The 10,405-nt window shown below is 45.2% G+C and overlaps 1 protein-coding gene across 1 annotated transcript; it reads right to left on the bottom strand.

Moving 5' to 3' along the window:
* Window positions 1–3,910: 3,910 nt before the first annotated feature.
* Window positions 3,911–4,861, bottom strand: LOC117873059 (putative olfactory receptor 52P1). The gene has a single exon (XM_034762064.1). It carries the CDS (start codon window positions 4,856–4,858, stop codon window positions 3,911–3,913), a length of 948 nt encoding a protein of 315 aa, XP_034617955.1. The 5' UTR covers window positions 4,859–4,861.
* Between the last annotated feature and the right edge of the window lie 5,544 nt (window positions 4,862–10,405).

Here is a 10,405-nt window from a genome sequence, read left to right as displayed (position 1 = left end):
GTTTCCCTTTTTGTGAACCTCTTCCAATTCCAATATATCTTTTTTGAGATGGGGCGACCACATCTGCACATGGTATTCAAGATGTGGTTGTACCATAGATTTATATAGAGGCAATATGATAATTTCTGTCCTATTATCTATCTCTTTCTTAATTATTCCCAGCATTCTGTTCGCTTTTTTAACTGCCACTGAACATTGAATGGATGTTTTCAGAGAATTATCTACAAGGACTCCAAGATCTCTTTCTTGAATGGTAACAGCTAATTTAGACCCCATCATTTTATATGTATAGTTGGGATTCTGCTTTCCAATGTGTATTACTTTGCATTTATCAACATTAAATATCCTCCACTCATTTGGTACAGAAGCTGACTTAAATGATAGGTTACTGACTACAGTTAGTAGTTCTGCAATTTCACATTTGAGTTCCTTCAGAACTCTTGCGTGATACCATCTCATCCTGGTGACTTATTGCTATTTAATTTATCAATTTGTTCCAAAACCTCCTCTAATGACACCTCAATCTGGGACAGTTCCTCATATCTGTCACCTAAAAAGAATGGCTCCGGTTTGGGAATCTCCCTCACATCCTCAGCCATGAAGACCAATGCAAAGAATTAATTTAGTTTCTCTGCAATGGCCTTATTGTCTTTGAGTGCTCCTTTAGTAACTTGATCGTCCAGTGGCCCCACTGGTTGTTTAGCAGTCTTCCTGCTTCTGATGTACTGAAAGAAATTTTGCAATTACTTTTGAGTCTTTTGCTAACTGTTCCTCAAATTCTTTTTTGGCCTTCCTAATTGTATTTTTAAATGCATTTGCCATTTAAATCTCTTCTGCTTTTCTTTTATTATTAACTCTTTAGTTTTTAGTTACTAACGGATTGGCAGCAGCGTGATCCTTGGGTAAGATCTGAATTATATACTGGCCTGGCTATGTGGCTGAGCTCTTGAGATGAGAAAGGTCCTATATGTGGTGAAATTTGTTTTCACTGTCCACTCGTCCTGGAGTCCCGTGTCCGGATGGTGATCCAGGGGCTGTGTGCCTAATGCGATGTCACTTTTTTTGCTTCCAGTTAAGCAGTGTGGTGACACCGAAGTTTAAGTTTTTTACTGGCTTGGTACAATCTAACGGGGGTGAGTCTGCCCTATTTCTCAGCAATTTGTCCCAAATTTGTCATCCTCAGCTGTGTTCCACTGAAGCATGGTGACACATGGATACCAATGACAAGTTCTTCACAAACTCCCAGTAGATATCCCCCTTTAAAAGATCGGGAAACTGAGGCAGCAGGAAGGGTTTAGTCTCTCTCAGATCTGGCTTGTACAGTCCATGCAAGAGCAAAGAGACCTGGTGCTGTCACTCCATTGGTTTATCTATTTCAGGGGACTTCCCCTGATCTCAGTGGGGCTGCACCCATTCACACCAGCTGAGGATTTGGCCCAAGCCATTTAACTAGAGATAAAGTATCAGCAGAGACCAATAAGCTGGGAGTGAAGAGTGCCAGCTCTGCCATGGATTCGTAGGGTGACGTTGGGCACAGCTCTCCAGGCATTAAATGGAGATTATTTTTTATTATGTGTAATATGCTGCTACTAAAAGGCCCTGATCAGGGCCTACAAGTCACACCTTGCACTGATTTGGTTCCTGGAAGCACATTCTTGGGCCTCTATCACTGTGTACAGTTCTAGGCAGTGTTTGGTCCCTGGCAAACAAGAATGACAAAGCTGAAGACTGAGCTGTGTGGCTGTACTTTGTAACTGTTTCTTTAATAAATTCCTCCCGTTTAAGGAGGACGGCAACTCCACTGATCACAACACAAAAATAGCCTCACTGCATCTAATACAACTGAGCGGAGCAATGCCCGTTCATGGCTATATCAATGGTGCTGGCTGGGTCAAGACTTCCAGTACCCATTCTCACCTCTGCCATTGACTCATTGTGTTGCCCTGGGCTAATCACTTTACTGCTGCTTGGCTCAGTCCCTCCATGACATAGTGATAATGTTACCTAGCAGCGTAGGTAAAGAGCTTCTAGATCATAGAATCATAGAATATCAGGGTTGGAAGGGACCTCAGGAGGTCATCTAGTCCAACCCCCTGCTCAAAGCACAACCAATCCCCAACTAAATCATCCCAGCCAGGAGTTTGTCAAGCCTGACCTTTAAAACCTCTAAGGAAGGAGATTCCACCACCTCCCTAGGTAACACATTCCAGTGCTTCACCACCCTCCTAGTGAAAAAGTTTTTCCTAATATCCAACCTAAACCTCCCCCACTGCAACTTGAGACCATTGCTCCTTGTACTGTCATCAGGTACCACGGAGAACAGTCTAGATCCATCCTCTTTGGAACCCCCTTTCAGGTAGTTGAAAGCAGCTATCAAATCCCCCCTCATTCTTTTCTTCTGCAGACTAAACAATCCCAGTTCCCTCAGTCTGTCCTCATAAGTTATGTGTTCCAGCCCCCTAAACATTTTTGTTGCCCTCCTCTGGACTCTTTCCAATTTTTCCACATCCTTCTTGTAGTGTGGGGCCCAAAACTGGACACAGTATTCCAGATGAGGCCTCACCAATGTCGAATAAAGGGGAACGATCACGTTCCTCGATCTGCTGGCAATCAGCAGATTATACTTATAAAAGGAAGAAAATACTTCCTTTTATTGGTTTTAAACCTGCTGCCAATTAATTTCATTTGGTGACCCCTAGTTCTTGTGTTATGAGAAGTAGTAAACAACACTTCCGTATCTACTTTCTCTTCACCAGTCACAATTTTATAGACTGCAAACATATCTCCCCTTAGTCACCTCTTTTCCAAGCTGAAAAGTCTAATCTTATTCAACATGAGGAGCATATGTTTGACTCAGGTTCACTGTTCGGCTTCAGCCCCAGGGCAATGGGTGCCCTGTAGTTCCAGATAAGGTTCCATGTAGGTGTGTAAATACCTGGCTAATGGCAGGTGTGCTGTTTATCTCCTTCCCTGTGAGCTACCGAAGCCACCCCGGCCTCTGCACAGCATCCCTCCTTCCCAGCTAATGCAGGGGCTTATCTTTCTGCATTTCTCAGTTGTTGTCCTGCTCCCTTCAAAGTTGATCCCTTGCCTTGCCCTTGAGGCCTGGCTCATTGCAAAAGGCTCCTAGTCCATCCCCATTGTAGGGAAACTGCCAGCTACAGGCCCCCAGCTGGGAGGAACAATAGGGAACTGAAAGCTAAAGAAATAAGTCAAACAGGCTTCCACCTTCCCTCAGGACTTTGTAGCTGAGCTTTAGGGCCCACAAACTGTATGATGCACAGCCTCACCCACCTGATTCATAACTCTATTCCCAAACATCATCTGCTTTTGAATGGCTTCCTGGCTTTCCTCTCTGCTCCTGATTGCCCAGTCACCATGTCCTTGCTGCACTCACTGCAGACTCCTTCTCAGGCTACAGCAGCTCCTGTCCAAACCTGGAGCAGAGGGAGGGAGCTCCACTGGGGTGGTGGGGGAGAGAGGTGGAGATGATCCAGAGAGTGACAGGGTGGTGAGAGCAGGGAGCAACGGGGATGGGGCCTTGGGGAAGATTTAGGGGAGAAGGCAGGGCCTCAGCGGTCCAGTTACCAGGCGTTACCAGATGTTTTTAAGATCAGGCTTGACAAAGCCTTGGCTGGGATGATTTAGTTGGTGACTGGTCCTGCTTTGAGCAGGGGGTTGGACGAAATGACCTCCTGAGGTCCCTTCCAACCCTGAGATTCTATGAATTAGAAAGGTAGTACCCCTCTGAGTTAAGGAGTTGTACACAGACTGATTCCCTGGTTTGTCACGCTGACACAGCACAGTAAAACTGTCTAGAAGGTGACTCAGGAAAGAGAGCTCAGCACCATGTTACCAGCCAGCTCTGCGGGGAGCTCGGTCTGAAAGCCAGAGCACAATGATAAAATATTTAAATCCTTTTATGAGTAAAAAGCCAAAGCAGCCTCTTCCGGATCTGTTTGGTCCTCACCCCATAGATGATGGGGTTTAGCATGGGGGGCACCAGGAGGTACACGTTGGCAGTGAGAATTTGGAAATGCAGGGGCACATTCTGACCAAATCGGTGTGTGAGAAAGGAGAAGAGACGTGGGATGTGAAAGGCTAAGATGACACAGAGGTGTGAGCCGCATGTCCCAAAAGCCTTGAGCCGGGCGTCCTTTGTGGGGAGACTGAATATGACCCTTAGGATTTGAGTATACGACACAACAATAAAAAATATATCCAAAAAGGTCACAGACAATGCCACAGAGAGGCTGTAGTAACTACTGATGCGGATGTCAGTGCAGGCCAGCTTCACCACAGCCATGTGCTCACAGTGCGTATGGAGAATGATGTTGGTTCTGCAATATAGCCACCTCCTCGCCAGGAAGGGATAGGGCAGTATGAGTAAGCCACCACGCAACACCACGGCCAGGCCAATCTTGGCTACCACAGGGTTTGTCAAGATGGTGGAATGTCTCAGGGGATCGCAGATGGCCACATAGCGATCCAGAGCCATGGCCACGAGGATCCCAGACTCCATCACTGAGAAACAATGCATGAAGTACATCTGGGTGAGGCAGGCGCTGAAATCAATTTCCCTGGAATTGAACCAGTAGATGCTCAGCGTTTTGGGTAGCGTGGACGTGGACAGGACCAAGTCAGTGACAGCCAGCATGCAGAGGAACTGGTACATGGGCCCATGGAGGCTCAGCTCACTCTTCACAATGAAAAGGATGGTGAAGTTCCCCAAGATGGCTATGGTGTACATAGTGCAGAAGGGGATGGAGATCCAGACATGGACCTTTTCCATGCCAGGAATGCCCAGTAGGATGAAGGTGGAGGGATTGGTGAAGTCGGTTGTGTTGGAATCTGACATGGAGGAGGTGAGAAGGTGTTCAACTCTGAGGGAGAATGATGTCTCCTACATTAGCAGTAGAATGGTATCTCCTCCCCTGACTTGTTCTATGTGCCCAGGATCTAGGGTGATAGTCAGAGTACATATGCCTGGATGGGTGAAGCAGATTAGTCACTTTTTATGCATTGAAAAATAACATTCATTATTCAAAAAATAAATTATGAACAACTGAGCCTACTAATGCCAATTCCATATCTGATGCTGCTCCATGCATCAATAATTCCTACATATCATGGTCTGGGAAACCTTAATAGGCACCAGCAGAAAACACACGTGTAGATACTGTTTATTCATTATTGTTCCTTAATGCAATGAAAGCCAGGCTAAAGAGTCCGTGCTGTAGGGAGTTCTCCATTTACTCGGTTGCTCTAAATCTGAGAGTGGGGGGGAAAAAAACTTTTGCCAAGACATATGCCAGGGGAAACATCCCAACTAGAACACTCGTGAGGGAAAAAAGCTGGGTGTCATTGATAGCAGCTCTACAGAAACACCTGTTCATTTGCAGCAGTGCCCAAAACAAAGACAATGCTCGAATGCCTAAGGAATGGGATGGAGAATAACCTGCTCTGGACATGCGCTCAGTTTTGGACACCCAATCTCTATAAATGATGTAGCAGATAGAAAGGGGATTTCTGAGACAGGCTGTGAGAATGGGAGAGGTCGCCATAAACGGATAGACCGAAAAGTCTGGGACTACTTAGTTTAGAGAAGAGACAAAGAAGGAGGCATATGATAAAGGAGAACAAAATAAAAGAATGGAACTGATAACGTTGAAATGGACAAACAGAAAACAGTTCCCGCCAGTAAAATCTATAAAGACTGAACTCTGCAAAAGTGCAAATTCCTGAAAGCTGAAGCAAATTGTGAGGAAAACTGGGAGAAAAAATTGAGAAAGAAAAAAGGGAGTGAAACTTGGGAGTTCCTTAAGAAGAGTTTAATATACATCCAAATGGCCATGATTCCACAGTCAAGAAAGTGGACAGCTTTGGCTAAAAACCCGGTTCATTGGCAAAGGGATGGCTGCAATTCGGGGTGGAGAGAAAAGCAATGTATAAAACACTAGGGAAACGGTAAATAGCCAGCAATCCAAATTGGAAGTTATGAAAATTGATCAGGGACATTAAACACATCAGGGAAAAATCCATGCTTGTTAGGGCTAAGGATCACAAAAATGAGGTTATTAAGAAGATAAAGAATTAAAAAAATTCTAGAAAATGTTCAGACCAATTTCTAAAGGGAAAAATCAACTTACTAACATGGCAGAAAAGGGAAAAAAATTCAAGAAATGTTTTGCGGGGGGCTGCTTTGGTTAGACACGAGCCCTATCTGGTAAAGTGCAAAGAGTAAATGCTGGCTGGCAAGCCGCTAGCAGAAGGCACATAACAGGAAGCCCTGTAATCACAACTTGATAAAAGGCTAAATGCTCAAGTCTGCCTGGTAAGAGCCGGCAGACACAGGCAGGGAAAGTCCCATGATGTACGCATAACTGCAAAAGATCAAATCCAAGTGCTCAAAAACTACCCCCATAAGGCAAACAGGTCAGGACAGGAATAAACAATAAACAGGTGCGGAGAATTGGCAGGGTAATTAAAGAATATTTATTGGGGCAAGACCGAGATCGGTTCTGCCCACCTGGGTAGGGGTAGAGCTAATACTTACAATAAAGGGGTAACATGAGTAAAATCTGGGCTGACTCATCAGGGTTAGGGAGGAGGGGAATGGGCAGTACAGCTTGCAAGCCTGTAGCAACTCTGATTCAATAAAAGGTGGTACTTAGACTGAAAAGTCCAGCCTCTGACTGGATCCTTCCCTTTTTCTCAATTTGACCCCCAACATTTTTGTTCTCTTTTGGAAAGAAGTTGTATGAGGTATTCACTTCACCTAAAGTGATGAAATATGTTCCAGTCCATTAGCAGTCAAGGAGGGTGTTAAACATTATCTATAGTAGAACCTTATAGTTAAGAACATCAGAGATACATACTGACTGATCAACCACACTGTAGTAAGATGAGACCCTGAAACATAAACCCTTTTAAATTAATGGAGATATCCTATCTCCTAGAGCTGGAAGGGACCTTGAAAGGTCATCGAGTCCAGCCCCCTGCCTTCACTAGCAGGACCAAGTACTGATTTTGCCCCAGAACCCTAAGTGACCCCCTCAAGGATTGAACTCACAACCCTGAGTTTAGCAGGCCAATACTCAAACCACTGAGCTATCCCTCCCCCCTTATCAGAGGCCCAGTATGAGGCCTGAGGCCTGAACTAAAGTAATGGTCAAGACTTTGCTAACATAAAGCAAAGTTAAGCTGTGAGCCAGAGGCAGGCCCTGCTCACAGAAGCTGGCAAGGAAAGGGCTGATGCTGCCAGAAGATACATACCTAAAAGGTACGGAACATCAGATATAAGAACACTCCAATACTGGAACATTGCACACAGATAACAAGGAACAAGCTGACCCATCCCAATAAACTGGCCGTGGGGAGGTTCAGGCTTGAAATTAGACGAAGGTTTCTGACCGTCAGAGGGGTGAAATATTGGAACGGCCTTCCGAGGGAAACGGTGGGGGCGACGGACCTGTCTGGTTTTAAGATTAAGTTAGATAAATTTATGGAGGGAATGGTTTAATGGTAAAACATAGTAGTCAAGGAAAACCAAGAAATGGTAGGTAAATTGTATAATGGCTGACAGGGGTCAGGCTGGAGACTCTTGCCTATATGCTCGGGGTCTTACTGATCGCCATATTTGGGGTCGGGAAGGAATTTTCCTCCAGGGCAGATTGGCTGAGCCTCTGGAGGTTTTTCGCCTTCCTCCGCAGCATAGGGCAGGGATCTCTAGCAGGAGGGTTTCTGCCGATTGAAGTCACCTAAAACAGGATTGGGGACTTCAACAGCAGAGTCCAGGGAAGGGGTAGGGACGGTTTTATGGCCTGCAGCATGCAGGGGGTCAGACCAGATGATCATAATGGTCCCTTCTGACCTTAAAGTCTATGAGTCTATGAGTGAGACAGGGCCAAAAGGAGAATATGATGGATAGAGTTGTTTTGTTCAAACAAACATGTACAAGGTGAGAGGCAGCACCTTGCTACGTAGAGGGGTTGCACCTCAGTACGTCAAGAGTGATGTATAACTTTTTTGTACCTGTGTATAAGAATGCATCCCTGGGGCGGTGTCTTGGTCCGGCCTAGGGGGCAGTGGAAAGTCCCGCCACTGACTGAGCTGAGTCCACTGTCAGGGAGCACATAAGTACTAGCTAGCCGCACCTCATCAGCACCTTGGACTTCTATGCCGGGGAGCTGGAGACTGTGTTTCTCTTCAACAATAAACCTGGCCGAGGTGCCTTCGTACCTTACTAGAGTCTGTGGTCATTGGGGATTCTCTCGGGGTCTGCTGCGTCAGCTATCTGTGCAGAGCTGGGACAGCACACAGAGGGAACACGCATGCAGCCGATTGATATCAACATAGAACAGAGCAGAGCACCACACTGGTAGCGTCTGACAACACACACATCTCATTTCGAATCAGAAGTTCAAAATCAGGCTGCAGCAGAGTGAATAAAAAAATATAGGAGAGTACGGAGTTAAATGTAAAGAATGAAAATAATAAAGGGAAAGTTAAAAAAATTGATAAGGTTAGGGAATAATGGAAAAGCTGGATTATTTAAAAAAAAAAAGCCTAGTAATATAATTAATACTAAACAAAAAAGGGGTTAATGGAAAACCGGTCTTGTCAAATGAAGCCCATTTCATCCTTTACTGTGAGTACATATATGGTTGATCAAGGGAGCCAAGGAGATGCAATAGACTTTAATTTCTTGATGATATTTGTTTAGTAGGGGAAAACATTCTAATAAAAAATAAACACTCTACAATATCAATAGAGCACACGTAAAATGGACTAAAAACTGGTTAACTGATACATCTCAGAAAGCAGTTGTCAATGGGCCATTGTCAGCGAAAGGAGATGTATCCACTGGGGTTCTGCGTTGATCAATTTTAGGCCAGATGCTATTCAATATTTTAATCAATGACCTGGGAGCAAAAAGAAAATCACTGCAGATAAAATTTGCGATTATCCAAAGATCGGCAGAGTGGTTACAATGAGGACACCACTATAGGTGTAACGATTGATCTGGAGTGTTTGGCGAGCTGGGCCCATACATACAATATGTTTTAATACAGTCAAATGAAAAGTTATTCTCTAGAAAAAGGGAATGCAGGTCCAACCCAAAGACTAGGGCACTGCATTATGGAACACAGGGCCCCTTAGAAGGATTTTGGGGTCACTGTTGACATCATGAGATCCCTGTGGCGAAAAGGGCTGATGAGATATTTGAATGCCTGACAAAACTGGTTGCTTTTGAAGCACCTGGAGGAGAGGAAGGTGATCAGGAACAGTCAACTTGGATTCACCAAGGGCAAATCATGCCTGACTAACCTAATTGCCTTCTATGATGAGATAACTGGCCACGTGGATATGGGGAAAGCGATGGATGTGCTATATATTGACTTTAGCAAAGGTTTTTATACATTCTCCCACAGTATTCTTGCCAACAAGTTAAAAAAGTATGCACTGGATGAATGGATAATAAGTAGGGTGACCAGATGACAGGAAGAAAATATCGGGGGGGTCACCGGCGGAGCAAAAATAACCAAAACCCGAGTGCTGCTGGTGTAATGACACAAACAGCTCCCTCTCCCAATTCCCTATTGTGGCTCAGTGCTGCTGCGGGCGGAGGGAGGGGGAGAAGCCGAGAATAGCCGAGTGCTGTGGGCAGTCGGAGGAGATTATGCACCCTCCCTTAGCTATGCATACCTTCAGCCTCTAGTTTTCAGGAGAGGGGGGAAAAAATCCCGACCGAAGATCAATCGGGACGCGGGACAAACACCTAAATATCGGGACGGTCCCAATTTTATCGGGACGTCTGGTCACCCTAATAATAAGGTGGGTAGAAAGCTGGCTTTATCATCATTCTCAACGGGTAGCCATCAACGGTTTGATGTCTAATTGACAGCCAGTATCAAGCAGAGTGCCCGAATAGTTGTTCCTATGGCTGGTATTGTTCAACATCTTCATTAATGATCTTGATGATGGATGAATTGCACCCTCAGCAAGTTCACGAATGACACTAAGCTGGGAGGAGAGGTAGATGCACTGGACGATTGGGATAGGGTCAAGAGTGACCTATGCAAACTGGAGGATTGGGGCAAAAAGAAATCTGATGAGATACAACAAGGACAAGTGCAGAGGCATGCACTTAGGATGAAAGAATCCCATGCACTGCTACAGGCTGGGGACCGACTGGATAAGCAGCAGCTCTGCAGAAGAGGATCTGGGGATTACAGTGGAAGAGAAGATGGATATGAGTCAGCAGTGTGCTCTTGTTGCCAATAAGGCTAACGGCATATTGGGCTGCATTAGTAGGAGCATTGCAAGCAGATCGAGGGAAGTTATCATTCCCCTCTATCTGGTCCTGGTGAGGCCACATCTGGAGTATTGCGTCCATTTTTGA

The sequence above is a fragment of the Trachemys scripta genome, chromosome 1 (genome assembly GCF_013100865.1).
Source record: "Trachemys scripta elegans isolate TJP31775 chromosome 1, CAS_Tse_1.0, whole genome shotgun sequence".
In the NCBI taxonomy this organism is placed as follows: domain Eukaryota; kingdom Metazoa; phylum Chordata; order Testudines; family Emydidae; genus Trachemys; species Trachemys scripta.
The sequence above is the reverse complement of the archived record's forward strand: the minus strand, read 5'-3'. Positions and strand labels throughout refer to the sequence as shown.